This window comes from Lemur catta, chromosome 11, assembly GCF_020740605.2.
Source record: "Lemur catta isolate mLemCat1 chromosome 11, mLemCat1.pri, whole genome shotgun sequence".
Classification (NCBI taxonomy): Eukaryota; Metazoa; Chordata; class Mammalia; order Primates; family Lemuridae; genus Lemur; species Lemur catta.
Genome location: NC_059138.1, coordinates 90,409,833 through 90,434,752, shown reverse-complemented (window position 1 = coordinate 90,434,752; position 24,920 = coordinate 90,409,833). Strand labels below are relative to the sequence as shown.

The 24,920-nt window shown below is 49.7% G+C and overlaps 1 protein-coding gene across 1 annotated transcript in view; it reads left to right on the top strand.

Annotated features, from left to right (window-relative positions):
• Positions 1-24,920, top strand: part of TNS3 (tensin 3) — a 260,707-nt gene that overhangs the window by 221,206 nt on the left and 14,581 nt on the right. The window contains 7 exon segments of the mRNA XM_045565361.1: positions 11,819-11,990; positions 12,907-13,541; positions 14,228-14,314; positions 18,432-18,563; positions 22,496-22,591; positions 23,406-23,483; positions 24,286-24,363. Coding sequence (XP_045421317.1) covers positions 11,819-11,990; positions 12,907-13,541; positions 14,228-14,314; positions 18,432-18,563; positions 22,496-22,591; positions 23,406-23,483; positions 24,286-24,363 — 1,278 coding nt within the window.

Sequence of the window (24,920 nt, the reverse complement as noted above, 5' to 3'; positions counted from 1 at the left end):
GCGTGGCGTTCGTTAGTCCTCACAGATGATTTAGAAGTACTGGGCAGACACCACTGTCTGGGGAAGGTCTGCCTCTAGAGTTTGACCAGTGATACTCTCTCAAAAGCAGCAGTCTTCCGGTTTCTGAAACTACACGAGAACCCTCCCGTTAGCTGCCTGTGGTCCTGGTTACTTTACGGGGTGGGGGGCGGCATAATGGGTGCAGGTCCCCCAGGGTGCTCTCAGGAGGTCTTTCCTTCGATTCGTGTCCACTGAAATCTTGCACAGTGAATAAGAGTTTCCAGTCACAGCAGGAGACTTCTGAGGCTGTAGGAGAGGTTTGTACCTCTGGACCCTTGGTTTGAATGCGATTTAAACCTCCGTGGTACAATAATTATAGGAGAAAAGTATTATCTTGGATCAAGACTCCTCAGGGATCTGGCACCAGGCTAAAGTGATCTTTTCTTAGAGGGGCCACAGCAAAATTCAGCATGTGCAGCAAGACTGCCTGTCCTGTGGACCGGTCCATTTATGGGACTGGAATTATCCTGGGGACTGAAGACTTTGAACCAAACTGGGCATGCTAGGCACAGCCTCTTCACGGACACAGACCAGCTGGTGTCCTGTCATCGTGAGTTGTCTGTGCCGCCTTCTAACAGCCTGCGCGTTCCTGTGCAGATCTAGGTGCACTCACGGCTGCCACTGCCACCATCGCAGTCGGCCCAGGGCTCTCACACCGGTTCTCCGTCTGCTTGGAAAATACTTCCCGTGTGTGTGTGTGTGTGTGTGTGTGTGTGTGTGTGCACGCGTGTGTGCGTTTGGCTTGGCACCGGGGAGGCTTCCCTGCGGGGATGGAGACGCCTCCCCCACTCTGCATGTGCTCTGCAGAGCCTGGCCGCCTTCTGATTTAACCCCGTCTACATCCTTCCCCCGGATTGGAAGCAGCTTTGAGAGACAAGCATCTGGTGTCACTGCGGCCGCTTTCTGTCGCAAGTAACCAGTCCCAACTCAAGCCGGCTAAAGGAATAAGAAAAGGGAAATGTAATTACTCATGATAGTCAAAAGGTGGAAGCTTCTGGGTGTCCATGGACAGGTGAATGGATGAATGAAACAACATGTGGCATATTTGTACAAGGGATTATGTTCAACCGTAAGAAGGGAGGAAATTCTGACACAAGCTACAACATGGACGAACTTAAGGGACATCATGTTTTTGGTGGAATAAGCCCATCACAAAAAGGCAAATCCTGTATGATTCCACTTTTATGAGGTCCCTAGTATCATCCAACTGGTGGAGACAGAAAGGAGAATTGTGGTTCCCAAGAGCTCGGGGAGGGAAATCAGGAATTATTGTTCAGTGGGGACAGAGTTTCATTTCTGCAAGATGAAAAGCTCTGGAGACAGATGGTAATGATGATTGCACAACGGTGTGAATGTACTTAAAGCCACTGAACTGTGCTCTTAAAAGTGGTGAAGATGGTAAATTTTATTTAAGTGTATTTTATTATAATTTGAAAAAACAATGGAAGTGGAACTGAGCAGCCATGAGTGGCTTTGGCCTCAGATGTTGTTTCACGAGGAGTCCTCAGTGACTGGCAGATGTGTCCTCTCTCCTGCACACCCCCGGTTTCCTGTCGTCTCTAGGGTTGCCTCAGTAGCTCCACCCCAATGTCATCTTTCCTTAAAGTCTAGCAGGAAGGAAGTCACTTGTTTTCCTGGGAACTCAAACCAAAGCACATTTTCTGTGCAGCTCATCCCTTGTGGGTTGCTGAGGAGCCTCCCCAGCCCGTGGAGGAGCCGAGTCCACCCCAAGTGCAAAAACCGCTTCGCAAACCCTCTCTGGGAAGAAAAAAACTGTTCTCACTGTTTCAACATTAGAATTCTCCACACAGCACCGACTACATTGGGGAATGTGTTTTCCTTCCGGTCTGTTTGGATCAAAACCTTGAATATCAATGGGACATGTTCAAAGAATAAGAGAAAACAGGCCCTGATTATAATGAGCTATTTTATTTGCATTTTCTGGTTCCTTTTGTATTATTGGTTAAAAGGAAGACTGCGGCATGTTTTCTTTGAAGGGGATGATTCCAGTTGGGATGAGAACATCACAGAAGGGTCACCTGGCTGTTGGGCAGACAGGAATCCCAGCTCCAGCGCTGGCTCGGGGTGGGGGGCTGCTGCCCCGCGGGGGGAGTGAGAACCTTGCTTGCTTCAAGAAGACAGAGCCAGTTTACCCCTGCGAGAGCATTCCTGGTATTTACTGAAAATAGGGACCTTAAGTCGTTGGACAAATTTATATTATGTGATTTTGACAGCAAGATTTACAAAAGAAAAGTCTCAACACCAAGAAAGCATCCATTTATCCCTTTTGTCTCTGTCTATAGAGTCTCTTCAGGGCCTGAACTGCAGGACTTTGATTCTCATCAAAAACTATGAAAAGGGCTGTGCACGGTGGCTCACGCCTGTGATCCTAGCACTCTGGGAGGCGGAGGCGGGAGGATCGCTAGAGCCCTGGAGTTTGAGGTTGCAGTGAGCTATGCTGATGCCACTGCACTCTGGCCTGGGTGACAGAACAAGTCTCTTAAAAAGAAAAAAAAAATGAAAAGGCTTTTTCAGTGTTTCGGGGTTTTTGCTAATTAATTCTCATTATATCTGGCTGCCTGCCTGTTTTTTCCTTGCTTTCAAGGAGGTTGGTTAAATGGCCAGTTGTTCATAGACAAATAACAGAAGAATTATAAAGACTCTCTTAAAAAAAAATACACTACTGTGGAACCTCCCATACAATGTCTTGCTTTTTAAAAATAGAATTTTAAAATTCTGAGCTAGGAAATCACCTAATCTGATCTCAACTGAAGGGAGCCTGTGGCTGACGAACCTGGACTCCCAGAGGTTGAGAATGTGCCTGGACCCGAGCCTAGGGCAGAAGAGCCGGGACTAGAGCTTGGAGATCCGTGCCGCCCCCTCTTCACGGCCCCCGATTCCACACCTGGAAGTACAGGGACAGAAGGAGACAGAAAAGTTACAGATGTTTCAGTTTTTAGAATTCTGTCAAATGGTAGATAAGGAAACTTCCTATTTAACTACATAATAATCCTGGGTTATGACCAGGAGAGAAGGAAGGAAGGAGATAGACAATAGATATTAGAGAGAGAGAGATGAAAAACAGATACAGGTGATAGATGCATAGATGGATGCATAGATATTAATACATGGATATGGAAAAAGTGTGTTGTGAATATACCTGTATATTTATGGGCCAAAGATAAAGACTGAATTTTTAGTAGTTAAATAGCAAAACTCAGTCTCCTCCTTGATAGGAGACTGTAATATTGACCTCAGCTAAATTTATTTCATTTTTCATTAAAGATGATGTAAAAAGTTTAAAGGTAATTTGTAATTATTAACTAATTGACATATAAGTGAATCATTTTTATGCTTTTGTAAGATTTATTTCCATGGAAATTAGGAAGACAGGGAAATGTTGATGTTATTTAATTATTTTTTAATGCCACAAGTCCTGAATTTTGTTTAGTAAGTTGTGGTTCCTGCATCTAAGATAAGAGTCACACCCCAGGGATGACTTTGATGCTTGGCTGCTCATGAGTCTTTAATTCGCCTGGGAGTTCCTTCCACATTTAGCTGCAGGTCTCTGGCCAGGCTCCCAGGCTTCGGAGAGTGAGCCTGGCTTTCTGTTCTTCCTGGTCACTTGCATGTCGTGTCAGTAGCGGCCAGTGGAGAGCGAGTGGTGTCCAGCTTCCCACAGAAGCTTGGACGACTGCATAAAAATAGATCGTCTGGAAAGGGGCCGGTGACCCTCACTCACCCCTGTTCTGGGTAAAGGAAGTACAGGAAGCGGGGCCGAGAGGAGATGAGCACAGACATTCCTGAGATCCCAGCAGGACGGGCGCGCACCTCCCGCTTCCTGCTGGCCGGGGCCTGCCGGGCAGCGGGCCCCTTCCAGGCCCCTCACTCACCCCCACAGGCGCCGGGAGCACCAGCTGGCTTGGGGGGAAGCCAGCAAGCGAGATGAGATTGGGTTTCCAAACACACTGACAGTATTATGCCTCTGGGCCTCAGCAGCAAAGGAAAAATGTGAGAATATTGTGCGAACTAAGGACAGAGCTGAGACCGTGCCAGGAGGATGCCCGGGAGCTAAAAGGAGCGTCTGTTCAGGGCCCGAGGTGGGAGCGGGGCGCAGGGTGCTGGCAGCGTGCGTGCGGGGCTGGAGCAGCGTCCTGGCCTTGCCTCCCACGTCGTGGAGACACAGCTTGGGAGGGGAGGGCTGCATGGCCTTGGGAGTGTGGCGTTGGCCTCCTAAGAAGTTCGCCTGCCCTGGGAGACCCTCCATGTAGCTGTTTCAAGGTACCATTATCCTCACCCTGGTGTCCCAGAGACAGGCTGCCAGAGGCTCCGTGAGGAGGCCCTGCCTGTCACATTCCCACTCTGAGGGCCGCAGAGTTAACGCCTCCACAAGTGTCCCTGTCCAAGACGGGGGAGGTACTGGCTGTTCCTCATCCCGCCGCAGCTGTTTCCTGGGCTTATTCTAGGGGCACAGCTAAGGACAGGGGACTGACGTTCACCTGTAGTTTAACTGTGAACAACAAATGTACGAGTTAAGTGACAACATTTCTGCCTGCTCTTACAGGGAGCAAATTTCTGGCACCAAAGTGAACCCATGCAGGAGGGTTTGCAGTCTGTGGATCGTAGGCACTTAGCTGGCGCCTTTGTCTGTTCTTGGATTAAGATTTTCCATGTACTTGCCCCTGCCCTGTGGGCTTCCTGTTCTCTGCTCTCTGCATGGCCAGCAGGGGCCATGGACAGGAGCACTTAGAAAGGGGGACCCAAACTCTCTCTGCTTCGTCCCCTCACCTGCCAAGCAGGGGCAACATCCGTGGGGACTGCACAGGCCAGAAGGAAGTGGAGGGGGTGGGTGCCGAGCACAGAGCCTGCCAGCAGGGTGCAGGCGTTGCGTAAAGTGGAGCTGCCATCAGCGTCCTCCTTGCTGTCTGCCATCACAGTCATTGGAATTGGCAGTGAGTCCTCTTACCTGGGCCCCACTTATCTGGGAATGCCAAGGCCCAACTAATAAGTGGATTAATTGCCGTGGCGTTAAGCTGTGTGGTGTTGCTCTGAGCACAGGCAGGGGCCAGGGCCTGCAGGAGATATGGCCTAGGAAGCTCAGGTTTCCCTTTGCTGACGTCTTCGGAATAAACAGGGAACCCGATGCTTTGGGCAGCCCCTTCTCCAGATAAAGGGTTAAGTCCTGTCACCGGGTCAGACACTGATCTGACAAGAGGGAACAACACAGCCACAGAGAGTTGGTGCTAATTGAACGATAAACAAAGCCACTTTCATGGGAAGTGCCAGGCTTGCTGTTTTCTGGGACAAGCACTGTGATAACAGGAACAAAGTGGGATTTTATTTTCTTCAGCCTCTTTTTGTTTCATGAACATCCCAGGTGCCATCTGAGTGTGTTCGGGGCTTCTGAGTCGTGGCATGGGTTCCCCTAGAGCCTCATGGCACGGGGACTCGGCAAACAGATACCCACCACTGGGGATGGCCGCTGTGGCTGGGTGGGGACCCCAGATAGCAGCATCAGTTGTGGAAACAGGCACTGCGTGCTATGCTGTGCTCGGTACACGTTCTCTCTCGTACGATCCCTTTGATGCTCAAACAGCTATAAGGTGGATGTGTTAGACTTGATTAGCAAACACAGGTTCTTTTATTCCAAAGTTCCGTGCTGCTCCTTGGTGTGGGACACCAGGGGCTGATCAACACTGCCTTCTGCCCACTCCTCTGGGCCAGCCCCCCGAGCAGTATTTCCACATCATGCTCCAAACTCCCCCCTCTAATCTCTAAGACATTGCTAATTCACTCCTTAATTTATAATGTGAGTGACCTGGAGCTCCTACAGGTGCCAGCTCAGCGCTGGGGACACAGCAGTGCATGGTGGGGGCAGCCTCTGCCCCATGAACAGAGAGCCTGTGGGGTCACGCTTGTCACATTTGTGACGCATATTTGGTCCATCAGAGTCCCACCCACACTTTCAGGCTTGTATCACATGCCACTTCCTCCAGGAAGCCTTCCAGGCTCCCTCCAGGCAGAAGCAAGTCCTCCTGTGGGTCTCTCTGCAGCTCGCAGGCCGCACCTCACATGCTCCTCGATGCAGTGTGGTGTCTAAAAAGTCTTTATTTTGCCTTCACTTTTGAAAGATATTTTCACTGGGTACAGAATTCTAGTTTGACAGTACTTATCTGTCAGTACTTGAAAGATGTTGTTCAGCTGTATTTTGCTCGCACTGTTTCTGGTGAGAAAGCTGCTGTCCTCCTCATACCTGCTCCTCCGAATGCAGCATGCCTGTCCCCTCCGCCACGCAAGCCCCCAGCCCAGCCGCTTTTTAGACCTTCTCTTTATCACTGGCTTTGAGCGGTTTAGATATAATGTGTCTTGCTATGGTTTTGTTTGTGTTTTTTATCCTTGTGGTTGGCTGAACTCATTCTATAGGTTTATACTTTTCATCAAATTTGGACAATTTTGGCCATTATCTCTTCCAATATTTTTTCTGCCCCCTCAATCTCCTCCTTCATAGATTCTGACTATACGTCCATTAGATCACTCGGAGTTGTCTCCCAGTGATGCTCTGATCACTTTTGTTAACTCTCTTTTCCCTTTGTTTCATTTTAGATAGTTTCTTTCGCCATGTCTTTGTGTTGACTAATCATTTCTTTATAACGGCTAATCTGGACATGATAGATTTCATCTCAGACATTGGAGTTTTCCCCTCTAGAAGTTTGACTTGGGTCTTTCTTAAATGTTCTATGACTTTGCTTAACTTTTTGTACACATGGAATATAGTTAAAATAACTGTTTTAATGTCCTTGTCTGATAGTTCCAGCATCAGCGCCATGTCCTCGTCAGTTCTGATTGATGTGGGTTTTCTCTTTGTGACATTGCATATTTTCCCACTTCTTTGCATACCTGGTAATTTTTGATTGAAAGCCAGACACTGTGATTTTACCTCGTTGGGTGCTGGATATTTTTGTATTCCTATAAATATTCCAGAACTTTATTCTGGGATGCAGTTAAGTGGCTTGGGAACAGTTTAATCTTTTCATGTCTTGCTCGTCAGCTCTGTTAGGCGGGACTGGGGGTGTGCTCAGTCTAGTGCTATTGTCCCCCACTCCTGAGACAGAGCCTCAGTGCCCCGTGGATCTGGATGTTGTCCTCTCTTCCTTGTGAGAACAGGCTCCATCCCCAGCCCTGGGTCAGCACAGGGAGCCTGTCCCTGGAACCTTTTCATCTGGGTCTGTCCCTGTACTGGGGTGTCTCCCTCCTGTGGGTGCCGATCAGTGCTCAGGGACACTCACAGCGGCTCCCCTGCAGGGCCGCACAGCTCTGTCCTGCAGGGCTCCCCTCTCCATCCTGCCTGCCGTGGTCGTCCCCCTGCACGGTCCACGCCATCCGCCCGACTCCGCCTCCCAGAGTCCACCTAGGTTCCTCTTCCTGCCTGGAAACTCTCTCTAGGTGGTACATTGAGGAGCTGCGGGGTCACTGTGTTCATTTCCTGTGTCCCAGAGATCACTGTCTGTCATTGCTCAATGCCCCTGTCTGCAAACCGCTGTTCCATAGGGTTTGTCTGTGTTTTGTTTCTCGGTCTGGGTATAAATGTGGTCTCTGTCACTCCACTCTGGCCTGGAGCGTGTGTCTCTCGTCTTTCATATTTAAAGGAAGAACAATTCATTGAAATGAAAGTTAACTAAATTATAAAATCATTGTAAATTATTAAAGTTAACTCTATAAATTAGTATCCCCAAGGCTTAGGGTATTTGAGATGAACAAGAGCAAAGGACTAGAACATATTCTGTAAGAATCACGTGTAAAATGTAACTATGGAATTATAAAACCAGCTCAAGATGTGGAGTCAGAGGCTTGTGTCTGAATCTGGGGTTACTGCATTGATTATACGAATAAGGTAACTTGTTCTACCTTTCTCAGCTTACTGCCTCACTGTAAGTGGGACTAGTACTGCTGCCCACCCCAGAGGGTTCACGTGTGGACTAAAAGGGAGGATGAATGACTTACACAAGCATTTGTTGTGATTACTAAATAGGAAGAGGCTGAACAGTTTTTCAAACAGAGAAGCAGAGGAGACCTGAATGTTGGATGGTTTGCTGTGGGTCCTCGAGGTGGCGGAAAAGCATGCTTGTCAACCATCTGGAGACGCCGAAATTGTAAATGCTTGAAGATTTCCATGCTAGCTGCACTCAGTTTAAAGCTGGTCATAGAGAGAGAGAGAGAGAGCAGTGTCACTTTCCACTACAATGTAGGGGCTAAACTCCCACTGAGAATAGCTGTGAAAGCTCTTAGAGAAAGGACTAAAACCAGTAGTTTAGAGGCATTTGGATTTCCCAAGTTGGCCAAGGCTTCTTGGGCCAAAATCCCCAGGGAAGAGGATGGCATTGACGTGAGTAGGAAACCCACGGCGGCTTCTCCCTGGAGCCCCTGGCCCATTTGGGAGCATGTGGTGTAGACCCAAACCAGTGGTCAGGGCTGTGATCGACACATGTTCTGGGGAGATAAAAATTGGAGTTCAGAGCTACCAAGGCAACCAGGACTGGAGGGGCCAAGCTCTCAGAGAAATGGGGACTGCAGAGGGGCGGCAAGCCCTCTGAGCACATATCCCCTTGGGGCTTTTCTGGGTCCTGAGCTGCAGAGACACAGGGCCAAAGGCAGAAGCGGCTGCGTGAAGGTAAAAATATGAACAGGCATCTTGGCAGTCCCCGGGTGGTGCCAAGTAGCAGAAATCAGCAGTTCAGGATGTACCTAGGAAGGGGCCATGCAAACACCAGAAGGTTCCAGGTGAGATACTTGAAAGGCTACAGACAGAAACAAGAGCACCAGAGACAGATGACTTTGATGGGCCCTAAATAGTGAGCCTGACAGAAGAACTGTGTCCTCCTGGGGAATATGCCTCTCTCCAGAGCCTGCTCTGTCTTCGTATATTTTTTTGAAAATACAATTTCAAATATTTAATTAAAAAAATTGATCAGCCATATCAGGAAACATGACAAGTAAGTGAAAACCAAGACCACACACATGTGCACGCGCACGCACACACACACACACACACACACACACGTGGTCACACATACGATGAAACAAATTCCCACAGCAGATTCAGAAATTGGAGTTAAACAAATTTTAAAATAACTAAACTTGATATGTTTAAGAAAGCAGAAGAAAAGATAGAGAATTTCACCAGAGAAATGGACTCCATTCAGAATAATCAAATAGAACCCCTAGAACTTAAAAACAAAATAAATGAAATTAAGCATTCAGTTCATGATTTTATTTGTGGACTAGACACAGGAGAAGAAATAATGCATGAACTAGGAGATAAGTGGGAAGAGAATTTGCAGCCTGAAGCACGGAGAGGCAAAAGGATGGAAAATAGAGAAAAAAACAGAAAACAAAACATAAAGACATATGAGACATGATAAAAAAAAATTCTAACATATGTATAATTGGAGTCCAAAAAGGGGTGGAGAAATTGAATGAGGTGGAAGTAATACTGGAAACTATAGATACTGAGAATTTCCCAAAAAAGACTCAAGAAATCAAGCCACAAATTAAAAAAAAAAATTCATAAAACCTAAACAGGATAAATAAAAAAGAAAACTACCTACAAGCACTTAATAGTAAAACCTCTGAAAATCAAAGACAAAACCTTAAACACACTGCCTTGTCCATTTTGGGGGGAAGGATGGGTCGCCAAATTCAGTGTTAATTTTTCCAACACTTAACAAACTTTCCATTATAGAAAAGCCCAGGGCTAATGTTGTATTTGTATCGACTACACTGTAAGACCTTTGGGACCGGCTTGGTAAACAGTCTGTGCCGTAAGTATAAGTGCTGCTATCCATCATCTGCAAATTCCAAGAGCAGAGGCTGTTGTGTGATCACTCACAATTGTGCGACTGCCCTTCCTTCCAGTATGACCCATGGTGAAGGTGCTCAAATAAGTGTTTGGTGAATTACTTAACTAACTGGATGGCCTTCAAAGCTTGTCCCTCAATTCTTTCAATAGAAGCTGGGGTAGAAAAACAAATACACATGGGATTTCAAACTGTCCCTCACACCCTCACTTCTGTTCCTGATAATAAAATGATTTATCTGCATTTATGTTTATGTATACTTACTTTCTATTTAAGATGTCTTTGCTGGTTACCAAGTACTTGTCAATATAGTCTAGACATGTGGGAGAGTGAAAAAGAGAAATATATATCCAACCAATCCACTCCTAGGTATTTACCCCAAAGAAATAAAAGTATATGTCAGTACAAAACAGTGTCTATGAATGTTCACAGCAGCTTTGTATGTAGCAGTTCCATAATGTGAGCAAACCACATGTCCGTCCGCAGGTTCCTGGGTAAACAAAATGTGGTATATCCATACAATGGAAAAGTACTCACCTCATTGGAGCGAAGTGTAGTTTTTAATAATTCCATTTGTGAACTGATAGTGCAAATTTTGAAAAGAAATCAGTTTTTTAAGAAGACATCACAAGAGTGCACGCTGTGTGTGGCAGTCATTCGGGCGAGTGGCCAGTGGGTTCATGTGCTGTGTGGACCTGATTCCTCCCTGGTCTGAAGAGCCCGGGCTCTTCCTGACACCTGGACTAATGCGAACATCTAGATCTTTCCTTCTCCAGAGGTCACATATGCTGCTGACAATTCCTTTCAGAGTTTTCTCAGCAAATGACATTTTTATAGAGTTTGACTCTGGTGTTAAATTATATTGTTCATTTTTATTTGAAGAGAAAAGAAGGTAGCCTTTATTCGGTATAATTAAAATAACACGTATTTCAAGCATAATCCCCTAGGCGATAATCCTGTGAGCTGGGGGCTTAACACCCTCTTCAGGAACCGAGTAATGTGGACATTTTTCCACTTCATTATTCTTTATCAGTCCTCCCTAGTTTTAAACCAGAAAGCAAAATGACCTACATTTCTAATAATTTTAGGTTATTGACCATGGTAAATTTGTCCGGTTCATAATGGCTAGTTAAAAAAAAAAAGGAAAGAATAAAAAGCCAAGATTTTTTAAATATCTAGAAGGAACAGAGACACTGGGCAGGAAGCGAAGCAGAAATTCCATCAGAGAAACGTGCCTGTGCTCGGCGCTGGGCACAGGCAGGGTCGCGTCCCAGCTGGGCCTGCGAGGGTGGCTGCTGCCCCTCGTGGCGTGGCAGCCCCAGCAGGAGGCCAGGAAGCACACGGCACAGGTGTGCGAGTGACCAACTCGGGAGGGTGGGAACAAAGGGAGGCTGAGGACACTGCGGCTGCCCGGGTCCTGCACTTAGGGGCAGTGGGTCCTTCCGTGGAAGTCGCCTGCTGGTTTGCGGAGGAAAAAGGCCGTGCCCTTCCTACAGCGAGGAGTGGCCTAGATCGTGAGAGTGGAGAGCAGTTGCAGTACGTCGGCCTTCAGTTGGTGACGAGCCCGGGAGGACTGGCCTAGTGGCCCAGTGTGCATCTCTCCTGCGTGGCCACAGGGCCACCGATGCTGCCCAGCTCGTGGTAACGGGTCGGACACTGTGTGTGGGGACTAAATTAGGTGTCTTCCCTTTCGGGAGCAGCGAGGACCCAGAATAAGCCTGCGCTTTGGGGCCTGGAGCCGCCTGCCACAGCTGTTAAGAACAATGTCGTGTTCAGTGTGGCCACAGATGACAGAAAGGCTCAGAAATCGGCACCCTTCCCTGTAGAACACACAGAGGAGGTCACGATTGTGAGCCCCGGACCCTGCAACTAAAGCTTCTCTGCTTTCTGTTTTGTCACTGTAGAACCACGAGGCTGCCCCGAGACTCTCAGTCACGCGGCGGGGATGTCTGAGAGCCCCGTCGGACCCCAATCCGTGATGCTCCGGGCCGACGCGCCCGCAGCGTCTTCCTTCCCACAGGCCTTTGCGTCTTCCTGCACCATTTCTAGCAACGGCCCCGGGCAGAGGAGAGAGAGGTAAGAAGATGGGTCTTTGTACTTGGCACAAGGTCCCCTTAAAGACCACAGAAATCCATCTGTGGGACGACTCCTCTTGCCCAGAGTAGGAATAAGTCCCCTGTGCTTTACTGTGTGGGCACGTAGCTCTCGATTCAACTTCCTTAATTCTGCTCCTTTCTCCTTAAAAGGGGAGTTCTCACCTAAGGACGTGGCATTGCACATAGACTACGTACCCCATAAGTGCTTGCTAATGCAGTGTGCGTACACCGTATGGGGTGCTTTCCAATGTTGCTCCGTCTTCCTAAATGTGTGGGCATCCCTTAATCAGCTGACTCACCCAGCAAGTATTTACTGGGAGCTGAGCGCGTGTCAGGCGCAGGTGCAGGAGATGGGAGGCAGGGCAGGCTGTGGGAGGGGAGCAGGCGCACGGTGAGCAGACAGCCCTGCCCACGGGGCGAAGCTGCGTGGCGTCCGTGCCGGTGGCTGGGCCCAGAGTCAAGGGCACTCCCAGTCCCCGGTGTGCACATGTACGCGGCCGCAGGTACTGGACAGGGGCTGGCTGGGAAAAGGCTTCAAAGTTGGAGATGCAGTTGGGCCTGGTCTTGCGGGAAGAAAAGGACTCCACCAGGTGACGGTCAAGGAAGGGTAGGACCTGGGGGCCGTTACCAGAGTTTGGGGAGGCCTGTGTCGGGGCAGCCTCCTCAGGGCCCCAGATGTGGGGTTGAGCGTCGGGTATGAAGTGGGGGCTGGAAAGGTGAGCAGCATGAGCTCGGCGAGGGCCTGAATTCGAATGTTCTGGAACACACCTCCTGAGCTACGCAGTGAGCCTCAGCACCCGCCTGCTGGCCCTGTCTTCCCCATGTCGGGTGGCGGCTGCTGATGCCGAGTGTCTCGTGCCTGACGTGCTCTCTCGGTTGGCTTGCCTTCTGAACAGCCCGTCTGCTGCAGAACGCCCGTGGGTGGAGAGCAGCCCCAAAGCCGCCATCCCCCTGCTGGGGAGCAGCCGGCCCGCAGGAAGTCCCCTCGGTGCCGAGTTCTCTGGCCCTGGCAAGGACTCCCCGGTGCTGTCCTGCTTCCCGCCGTCGGAGCTCCAGGCCTCTTTCCGCAGCCACGAGCTGTCCCTGGCAGAGCCGCCGGACACTCTGCCCCCCACAAGCAGCCAGGCCTTCCTGGGCTTTGGCCCCACCCCTGTGGGCAGTGGCCTTGCCCCCGAGGAGGACCTGGGGGCCTTGCTGGCTAATTCCCACAGAGTGTCTCCGGCCCCCGGCGTCCCGCTGACAGCGGCAGGGACTGCTGACAATGGCTTCCTGTCCCACAACTTTCTCACGGTGGCTCCTGGACACAGCAGCCACCACAGTCCAGGCCTGCAGGGCCAGGGAGTGACCCTGCCTGGGCAGCCGCCCCTCCCTGAGAAGAAGCGGGCCTCCGAAGGGGACCGTTCTCTGGGCTCCATCTCCCCCTCCTCCAGTGGCTTCTCCAGCCCCCACAGCGGGAGTACCATCAGCATTCCCTTCCCAAACATCCTTCCGGACTTTTCCAAGTCTTCAGAAACGGCCTCACCTTCGCCAGGTAGGTGTGTTTCCCTCGGGCAGAAGGGCCACTCTGTCCAGTCACTCAGCAGAGGGAGGGTCCGGGATTTGCAGCTGGAGGGGGTGGTGGGCACATCCCCGCTGCTGGGCTGGGCACCCTGAGAGAGAGATCCAGGGCCCTTGGGGGTCTTTTCCCCTTTGCTGGCCCAAAGCCAGACACTTCCCTGCTTCCCAACTACTCTTCTTGGCTTCCGCGTTTAGCCACTTCAGATTCATTCCACTTGCAGGAAGTGCAGACATTTCTGGTGGGTCTATTTTCCCTTTCACTTGGGAATATCACTCTTTGAAAATAGCTTTCTTTTTCAAATTAAATGAATTCATCTGAAATGTAATTATGAAATATTTCAAGTGTATAAGAAGTAACACGACACACGCTGATTAAACAACACAAGCCTTGCTGTTTGCTTCCTACTTTCTTAACTATGTATTTTTAAAATGTACTGCAAAGTCCTAATCAAAGCATCCTGTTGTTTTGTTCTGTTTTACGAAACAGTTGCTGCCTCCTCCAACCCCATCATTTTGAAAGTAGGGCTCCTTCCCCTTAGAACATTCCCACCCTCGCTCCCCTCTCGTGGAATTTGGACTCCTAGGATCATTGCAGACGTGAGAGGCAGCAAAGAACAGCACCGCCCTCCACAGCCACTGTTTCTAAATTTTGCTTTACAGATAGTCCGGGTGATAAACTTGTGATCGTGAAATTTGTTCAAGACACTTCCAAGTTCTGGTACAAGGCGGATATTTCAAGAGAACAAGGTACGTGTGGAGGCTGAGGGCCTCGTCGGGCATCCGTCCCACTGAGACTTAGACTCCTGTGTGAGGACAGGCCCTGCAGTGGGGACGTCAGGGACCCAGAGCCTTGGTATGGATGGAGTTAGAACAGGGTCCCCGCTTTAGTACATGCCTCCCGGGGAAATGCTGTGACCTGTACGTTTTCATAGGAGAGCTTGGCGCTGTGAGGGATGTGGTGAGGAGTGGGCACCAGCCCTAAGCACTGCAGCGTGTGGGGTGTGACATCTGGCTGCTTCCACCTGCCCGTGCTGCCAGCCCACAGCTGCTGACTGAGGAGGAGACACACTCTCCTGGAGTCCCCAGAGAGGCCCTGAGCCACGGAGGATGAGGTCCCGAGGGAGGAGAGACGGCATGCCCTGTGAAGCCAGGGAGCCCGTGCGTTTGTGAACACCTGCATTGGTCCAAGTCCGGAAGAAAAGCACTAAATCATGAGCCCCAGTTGTGGAGGTGACCGAGTGCCTCACACACAAACCAGGAAGGGCCTCTCTCTCCTTGGTACGGCCTTAAGGCAGTATTAAAAATTTTGAAATCATTAATATTTTGTAGCAACGGAGTAGGACGTCACTTTTTACTGGAACAAGAATAGAAGAGATGTGGGAGAGGGGAAGGGTGGCAGTCCCCCCTGGAGCCAGCCCCAGGCCGGGGCAGCATTTGAGTCCCCTGGGGTGTTGCTTTCGCTTTCCGCACACAAGGCACTGCCCTCCTCACTGGAGCTGGGATGCAGCCGAGTGCGTCTTGCCCTGGACGCCGGACCTTCCCGGGCCGGGCCTCAGAGGGCTGGTGCGTGCGTGGCTGGGGAGGGAAGGGCTGGACGCCAAACGCAGGTTCCTAGGAAGGGGGACCAGTCCCAGCAGCTGCCTGGGGGGTGTGGAGTGAGAAAGGGCGCGGGCTGGTGTAAAGCGGTGAGAACTGCCCGTGGGCATCAGGAGCCCTCCCTGTCTCAACTTCAGGAGAAAATCATCCCGTTCTCTCCTTGTGACGATGTCTTAGAAATGCCTCAACATGACCGTCAAGGGGCTAAGACAGCCCCATCCGACTCTGTCACTGAAATTCTGCTATTCCATTGTGTAGATAAGAGAAATGATAAGAATGTGCATTTCTGCCCATGAGCTCAAAGACGCTATTGTCATTTTAAATGCAAGAGAGAAAAAAAAAGAAGCCCATGGCCTGGGAAGACTGACTTGCCTGAATTGGCCTTTGTGAAGGCTGCTCACCACATCCCAGGGCTCCACTGGGGCCGCATGCCGTGTTCTTGTCGCCACCATACCGACCCTGCTTCTGTCCCAAGAATCCCTATGACTGTGGCCTCCAGAGCCCGGGCACCCCCTCCCCCAGCTGGCCAGACCGAGAGGTGCTTGTGGAGCACCATGTTCTAGAAGATTCTGCACAGACCCTCCTACTGTGTTGGCACCGTCTTCTAGACCAGTGATGTGTGGGGCTGGGCCGCCCCCTCCTCTCACTGTGCAATGTCCTTGTAGCAGAGGGGCCGCAGGAGCCCGCAGACTTGGGTTGGGGCACTGTTGGGTTCCCCGGCAGGGCAGAGGCGGTAGAGCCTGCCGCGCAGGGCCCGTGTGGGCAGGAGCTGCCCTTGCCGTGCTCACCCCTTGCTGGCCTTCGGCACACGTGTTTTAAAAGGTTCGTTTGGGTGACCCCATCTCAGAACGGCCGATACATATGTTGGGTGTTGATTTTTCCACCTGAGCCCTAAAAGTGTAGCTTCCTCTGTTTTCTGGATGTTTTGTATGAAGGCACCTGCACAGACCCACATCCCACCAGGTGTGCCCACTTCCCCAGGTGGCAGGTGGCTGCCCTTGGATTTTGTTTGTTTTTATGTTAACTGTCCGATGTGCCTTTTTCTGGAAAAGCTATGAAGACATTTCAGGGTGATGCAGGAGAAAAGAGCCGTCCGATCCGATAAGGTCTTTGGAGTGTGATTTGTCACGTCTTCAGTGCCTTGGGATGTCCCTGGGGGAACATGGAGGAAAAGGGGAGCCCAGAGTGAAGCAGAGACCCAGCGCTGCTGCTCCGGTTGTGCTTTCTCAGGGTGTCCAGGGAGGGCAGCGGTGGGGGATGGGAACGTGGCCCTGCCACCCCCGCCCGTTGCGTCTTCAGCCGGGGAGTGAGTGTGGACGCCGGGCAGAGCGTGCGGCTGCCGTGTGCAGTGTACAAACACTCAGTTTTATAACTTCAGCACAGCGAGCTCCTCAGCTCATTTCTGTTCCAAAACACGATGAGTCCAAATTCTCCCCAGGTCCCCTTTGCTGGTCCCGGAGAACACGGCACCTCTGTGCCCTTGCAGCCCTGGTTTCTGGGCTTCTGTGGGACGCGGGGCTGCCCGGGGCCTTGGGGAGAGTCGGCCAGAGCAGAGCTGGTGTTCCCGCTGCCTGGCCCATGTTTAGCCCAAAATCTGAGTCCCTCGAGGCTGCAGGGGTTCATTTACCAGAGAGAAGTAAAAACATAACTGAGGAAAAAAAAAAAAACCCAGGCTTTGGTGAGGTATATCACCATTCAAATAGGAATTTTTGTAGGTGATCTTTTCTCCCACTTCAAAAAGTGTAATACATGATAAGGGCCCAAGTTTAGAAAACACGCTATGAGGAAAATTGCATCAGCATGCAGGGCTTATACCCACCCCGGGAGGCCCCTGTCCCAGCCCTGGGCTGCCCCTGCGTGGGGTGGCTGCAGGCCTGGCTGCCTCTAGGGGCGGTGTCGTGGGCGCTCTGTGAGCGTGTCTGTGCCGTCCTGCCCCTGTCCCTGCGAGCTCCTCTCCTGTGGCCTCGTCCTGCACACAGGGCCGTGGTGCAGGGCGTTGAGAAGCGCACAGAGGAGCCCATTGGCTTCATCCTGCAGCCAGACAAACGCTGTGCCAGTGAGCCAGGACAGGCGTGGGGGCACGCGGGGGCCTCTGACAGAGGACACCGCGGAGGTGTTTACTGAGGAGGGACGGGCCTTCTGCCACTTACTAATTTACGTTCTGCACCCTGAGCTCTTCCAGACAGAGCTTTGACATTCCAGAAAGGCAGCATTTCCATAGCTATAATTACGTACAACTGTATACTCTAAATCCCTATTTTCTCCTTTTTTTTAAATAGAGTAAACATCTATAAAAGAAATCGGAGATTTATTCTAGTTATCAGGGAAACTGGCAGCCTTGCCTGTGTCTGGGCAGCACCAGGTTGAGGTTACGAACACGCTGTCCCGTTCCTCTCTCCTCCTGTACCGTGAGGAAGGACTGGGAAATGCCAGACTCTGACCATGAAGGGGAGGGTTTTTTTATTTAAAGCCGTGGTTATGATTAGCTAAATGCCTCCCAGCTGCACCAGGAAGAGGGCGACCCACTGTGTCAGGCCCTTGACTGGTGGTGGCCACGTGGAGAAGGAGTCCAGAGCCCTGTCCAGGCTGGGCTCATCTGGCCACATCTGCTACGGAGCCACAGACAGAAGGCCACCTGTGGGACACATGTTTGCCACCCCCTGGGGTGAATCTTAGAATATGTGCTAAATATTCAGTATCTTTTTGTGTAGTAACAAACTTCTGTTATTGTGTTGAAAGAGTCCATGTTCTAAAATCCTCAAGAAAAATGCCACACTGGAAGACAGCCCCCAAGAGTGGCAACCACAGGGTGTGCTGTGACAGCCCCCTCCCACGTCCTAGTCCACCGCTGTGGGTGTATTTGGATCTGGTCCTCTTTCCCACACTGCACGAGCCTTGGTTTCCTGGGCTGTTAGGAAGGGACCGTCATTTGCAGGTCACAGGTGCTGTGGGATTAACAGAAATCACATGCTGTATCCATGGGAGTGGCCAGGATATGCCTGACGCCTCCGTTTGCTAAGGAGAAGGATGCCCGCGTCCCCTTGGCCCCCTCACAGTCAGGCCCACCCATGAAAAACACTCGACACCGCAGAGACTTCCCAGGGACTGGACACGTTGTTCCTCCAGCTGAGCAGGGGAGCCCTGGCCAGCTCCCCACTGACCCAGTCTGCAAAAGGAACAGGAGAAGAGGACCCATCCCAAGGCCATGAGTGGACGCAGACCTTTGTCCCCCCAGGCAGATGGTCATGTCTTTTCTCCCTTCCTCTAGCCATTGCCATGTTAAAGGACAAGGAGCCGGGATCGTTCATCGTTCGGGACAGTCACTCCTTCCGAGGGGCCTACGGACTGGCCATGAAGGTGGCCACGCCGCCCCCTTCCGTCCTGCAGCTGAACAAGAAAGGTAGGGGCCCTGCAGTTGACCTGCTGGTTTGTCATTGTCCTGGTACGACAGACGGCTTATCACCGTACTCACAGGTTTTCTTCTTAGGATGTGTATTTTCAGGTATATTTTATTAAGTGTTTTCCTTGTTCAAGAAAGAACGTTATTTTTTTGTAAATATTATTTTCTATTGTTTTGAATAAATAATTGGTTCCATTGTTCAAAAATCAGAACAAGAGAACAAGGCACCCGCCAAGGGCATTTTGCTTCCATTTTAGCTGTAGTGGCATGACAGTCCCCTTCCCTCCCTTGGGTACGTTACATTCGTGAGACCCTCTTGTGTGTCCTCACCGGTTGTCTGTCCAAATGCAGGCAGCTATGTGGTTGCCTTTTTTCTTATATGAAAGGCAGCACAGTATTGACACACAGGCTATTCTTGTATCTGTCCCCAGGAGACTGTTTTTAGATTGATTAAAAGTGATACAGTATAAACCTTAGAGTCGTTGAATTATCACTTCTCAAGGTAAAGACTGTGCCTTCCGGACCCCTGTGAAGTGAGGCCGCAGGGTGCTCTCCAGTCGGGTCTCAGCGCTGGTGGGGACACGTGCCACCCTCCTGTGGGGACCGCAGCTTCCTGACTCCTTCCCCAACACATTCCACACGGGCAACAAATTGTCGCCAAATCATGTACAGATTCCCAGTAATATTCTCCTTAGTCTTTTTTTACCGCTTTTTGTCGTACGGCATAACCGCACACAGCAAAGTCTGTTACCGCCTCCACGCACAGTGAAACGTGTTGACTATAAAGCAAGCGCACGTGTAACTGCAGCTCAGGACAGGGAGCCCTGCCGGGAAGCCCCCCCACACCCTCCGTGCTGTGTTGTCATCCATCACCACTGTCCCTTCGGTCTTCCAGTGGTCCCAGATTCGTCTCCCTGATGCTCTTTGGGCGGCCCCTGTGTCTTTTTGAGACAGCTTCGTCAGTCTGTGAGCAGCTCCAGCTTCTGAAACGGCAGTCGTGTTTCCGGCTTGCTTTGTACTTTCCCTGGCCTGCGGTTTCTCTCCAGATCCTGGTGCTGTTTGCTGGAGAATGGTATCTAGAAACCAAGGTCTGCTCACGAGGCGTGCTCCCTGCTGCGGAGTATCACTGCTTCTCGCCAGTGAGCAGAGCTAGGGAACATGCCATTTTTAAAACTTCGTGAGCTCATGCTGATACCGACAGTTCAAACACAGCATCACCAGGTTCCTTCCCGCCCCTCCCAGCCCTCGTCTGTGCATCGCTTCTCTCACGCTGCCGACCGCGCTCCCGACCAGATCGTATGTTTACTTTCTTGCGCTATTTCCCAATATGCCCAAAATAGTTAGAACCGCTCTATCAATACCACTGCAGACAGTAAGCAGTAAATCTACTCAGTAAAATGTGAAGTTAACATTTTTAGATTAACCATCAAAATGTGAATCTGTAAACATTATAGTTTTGTCTATTTTTTAACTTGAAATAAGGAAACAATAGAGTATGTATTCTTTTGTGTCTTGCTTTGGCTCAACATTGTAATATTCCTTCACCATATTTCTAAGATTGCCTGTAGCTGTTGTTCTCTTCCCATCCTATACTACAGTCTAGTTGTCTGTTCTATCATTGGTGGACACTTGCTTTTTGGTTTATTCTTTTTGTTCCTTTTTTCTTACCCTGCCCTTTCTGGCCCTGCATATACTTATCTTGGTGTGCTGCTATGCCGCAATCTCTAAGGAAAGGGAAAAGATTCTCTTACCCTCTCTTTCCCCCCAAAATGGAAATTGTGGACGGAGGGAGCATCATTGAGTCATTGGTTCCCCCAAAGGGTATCTGGCTCACTAGGAATGGGATAGATCAGAAGAAGTGCAGATTTTAAACTCCCTATGTTTACAGAGAAGTGAGACACCCGCTTGGTTCACTTGTGTTCCATGCCTAGTACCTGAGAGGATTTATCCAAATCTTTGGGTGAACCTTTGCTTAAAGCTTCCTGGAGAAAATCTCCTTGGAGTTGTGCTTTGCAGGATGTCAGATTTGGTTGCCAGGAGGTCTGGCCTCAGGCACTGCTGCAGTCTCCAGGGAACATGGACGGGTTCATTTTGGCAGAGGTAGCGGTGTGTGCGTGGAAGGCCTAGCGAATGGGTGGGGAAGGAGCCTGGGCCTTGGCCGGAGCACAGTTCCGAACCCGTGGATACTGACTGTGTCTGGAAGCGAAGGGAAAGGAAGGCTGTGTAGCAGGGACGGAGCACGTGACTCTTAAAATCTCTCAGCATCCAGAACTCCAGCCTGAAAAGCCCAGCAAAGTGCTAGCTTCAAGTGGAAGTGCTGGCTTTTGTGGTGAGAGAGCTGAAACAGACCCGATTGTGGATATTGTCGGAGGTCTATTTGGAAGCAAGCTGGGTAATGATGAGAGCAGGAGAAAGGGTCTCAGAACGAGAAGACCTGGTGACTCTGTAGAGATGAGAGATTAACTTGGGCACAGGAATGAGAGATGGCAGCTGTTGGGTTTTGCTCGGCTCCATGGTGTCCATCTGTTTAAAGTTTTAAAGCAAGGACAGCAAAACCTCTGTGTACATTACCTCCTTGGAAATGCAAGTGGTGGTGCCTGACTAGTCTTACCTCCAGCAATGCATCCTGCCTCTCAGGCAGACTTTAGACTCAGTGCTAAGATGAAGGTAACAAAATAGAGGATATTAGAATAGCAGACTTCAGGAAACTCAGCGCTGTTGGTGTCCTCTGGGTGAAATTTTATCTGGCTGCTGTATCTTCCTGCTCCTGGATTTGACATTTGGATTTTGCGGTCCAAGGATAGATTTGAGAGAAGAGTTTACCAACTAGTAAAGAGCCCCAGAGAGTCACCACACCACCTCCCGCAACCTGGAGAGGGGACAGCCACAGACATTCATGATATTGTTCTCCAGGGAATCTCAGCCAGAGGGTTTCTCACTGAGCCACTTCTCACAGGTGGCATCCAGACCCGCGCTCGGTGTCCCCAGCCTTTTGTGGAATCGGATCATCTTTTTCTTCTGCAAGCTTTTCTGCCCTTGTGAAATGCTGGCACACACTGTAATTGACATTTGTCACTGTTTATAAACATCCTTTTGTAGCTTACTGGGGGCCAGATGCTGAGGACCAACCCAGCTCCAGCAGGTGCTGCCTCCAGGAGGTTTCCAATGTCAGAAATATTAGAAGTTCAAGCAGACACGCTCCCATGGAAGGTGATGAAGGAGGCTGCAGGGGGACAGAAATGCAGCCCCTTGTGAATGTCTGTTGGATGCATCAGCATAGGGCAGTGACTTCCTTTTCTTCATGTTACGTATCTGTACTTTTCCACCGTTGGACAGTTCTGCCATGCAGTGGCTTTTTAAGATGCACTCTCTTTGGATTTATGGGTTGGCTTGAGCGCAGAGGTTCTGCTTACTGGCGTGTGGCAGAATGCTGTTCCCATGCAGCAGTGCTTGCTTTCTGCAGGGGTTTATGTACCCAGGCTCCTGGCCAAACCTACCCAGGAGACTGACCTCTTTCCAGATCTTTTTAGCAGTTCATTACAAGCTATGATTTCTCACTTCTTCTCTTTGGGAGAAGTCAGAGCTGGAGTCTGTGGTCCTCTCCCTTAGCTACAAGCTCATTCCCTTCACTGGGGATTCTTGCAGAATGTTTGGGGGTCTCTCCCAAGGACCCCTCCATCCCTGGTGTCATCTCTGGCAGGGTTCCCACTGTCCATCTGGCTTGTGCCCACCCAGCCATGCTGTAGCCCAGCTGCCACTCCTAGGATGGTTCTTGGCAGCCTCCAAGTGTGGTGTGGCTAGACTCCTGCTTGAGGGTAGTTCCTGGCTTCAACAGCTCTTCTCTCTCTCTCTCTCTCTTTCTCTCTCTCTCGCTCAAATCCTTCCACGCTCTCATTTTCTTAAAAAACTTCTTCTTTAATTTCTTACCACAGGTGGAGATTTGGCCAATGAACTCGTTCGGCACTTTTTGATCGAGTGTACCCCGAAGGGAGTGAGGTTGAAAGGGTGCTCGAATGAACCCTATTTCGGTGAGTTGCTTGAGAGGCTGTCGTGGGCGTGCTGAATGCAGGAGGTCTGGGGCTCCCTCTGCTCGCTGACCAACAGGAGATTTGGGACCGTCACTCTCATGGTGGTTCACTCATATTTCAGCCCCCAGTTCTGAGATCCCTCTCGTCTGAATTATTATCTTTAAGATAAACTGCATATGAAAGTGTTCTTAAAAGCTTTGTCAAGATCAAACAAATGAAGAGCACTGTGCCAGGGCTAGAAATCGTAGGCATCAACAAGACCTCATCCTGGTTGGCAGGGAAAGGGTCCTGACAGGGTAGGAGGCCCCGTATGACCCCATGCCTTGGGCACAGGAAGGGCCCCAGAGCCCCTGGCAGAGCCCCCTTCCCTCCCTGTGAATGCAGAGCCTTCCCTACCTCCCAGGCTTGTTGCAAAGACAACTTGAGCCAGCCACACAAAGCACAGTGTGAACTTAAGGCATCCTCGTTATCATAGCCCTTTTAGAAGCATTATGCAAGGTGATAAATGTGGTAAAAGTTATCTTGATCACAGCCCTCCTAATTTCGAATCAAGCAAATGGTATGGCTTATTCTTTATAATTTGGTAATGATGTGTCTATGCTAAGGATCATCTGCAGTTTCCTTTATTTACCTCTGAACAGTCTATGTTGTTGAACTTCGAAGTTTTGCACCAAGCCCCGCAGCAATCTAGGATGTTCGCTGCTCAAACTGTAAGGGCTCAGACTTTGCAGCACTTCCATTTCAGCTGATAAAGTGGCTGAGCAGGAAACACAAAGGGCAGTTGCTGACTCTGTGCTGTTTGTCCTTTCTCCAGGGAGCCTGACAGCTTTGGTGTGTCAACATTCCATCACGCCCTTGGCCTTGCCCTGCAAACTGCTCATTCCGGAGAGAGGTACGGGGTCCTCAGTGCTGGTCTGGCTCTGTGTAGGATCACCTGCAGTTGCCAAGGCACACCGGTTTTCGGGATTCATAAAGATTCATTGAGAAAAATCAGACTGGTAGTTTTTTCCTAACATGTACTTTGTGAGTAAACCCAAGAGAGGGCTGGAGATCACACGAGTCAAGGACAGAAGCGGAGACCTGCTGCACCTGGCAGCTTCCAGATATCTTTGATTTTGATGAAAAGTTTCCAGAGAGCAAATCTTCTGTAGCTTAAAAATATAAAACACTCAGACTAAGTGACCTTCAGGGTCATTTATATCTAATGTTTATGATTCTAAAAATGGGCAAAATATTGATGCTGTTAATTTAGGTGATGGGCAAACTATTGTTTCTTTTTAGTTTTATGTTTGTTTGAAAGTATCTGTAATAAAACATTTAAAAAAATAACACCCACAGCATATCAGGATGGTTTGATGTATATCCCAGCTTTCCTAAGCAGTCTCAATCTCACATCAAGATGATCTAATTTAAAATAGAAGCAAATCTGATTTACCTCTTAAAATTTAATTATTCATATAGAGTAATTCAGAGATCAGAAAATACTTTGTTGAACCATGTCATCTCTATTTTTGTTCGGAATGTGATCATAATTTCTAGGGGATGGATTGTGTTACCCCAAGAAAAACTCTCAATTCTGCAAAACCAGTACATGTCACTGTCTAGGAATTCTGTCATCAGACCGTCTGACTTTTTCCTGAGGATTCTTTGTTGAGAGCAGGACTCATTTCCATGTGTTCTTGCCCTTCCTACAGATCCAATGGAGGAAATAGCAGAAAATTCTCCCCAGACTGCAGCCAATTCTGCGGCTGAGCTTTTGAAGCAGGGGGCAGGTGAGTAACTGCAGCTTCATTTTCACGTCTCCTGGTTACTGGGGAGAAAAAGGATTCAGTGACACAACTTCCTTTTGCACGTTCATTATGCAGGTTTCCTTTCTTTGTGAGCTTCCGAGGAAGTTTCCTTTTATAGAAGCTTACACAGAGCTGGGGGGAGCACTACTGCTGGGAGGTAGACCGCGGCTCCTCAGGCTGGAAATATTGGTCCGACTCGAACAAGACCAAATTCAGTGGAATAAATGTCAAGTCCTGGATTTAGTTTGGGGAAAGTGTAGTAAGACAGGATGTGGGTGACCTGCCTGGCCAGCTGTAAATGTAAAAATGTTCCGGAGAGGTGACTCAACAAGTCACTTGACATGAGTCAATGCTTTGACCCACATGGAAACAGACACCACCCGAGAACCAGCTCTCCAGAAACCGAGTCACTTTTTAAAATTTTTTTTACTAATAGATTTTAGTTTTTAGAGCAGTTACATATTCACAGCAAAATTGAGAGGAAGATCCAGAGATATATCATACCCTACTCTCAGCATCTCCCAGCAAAGTGGTTAATT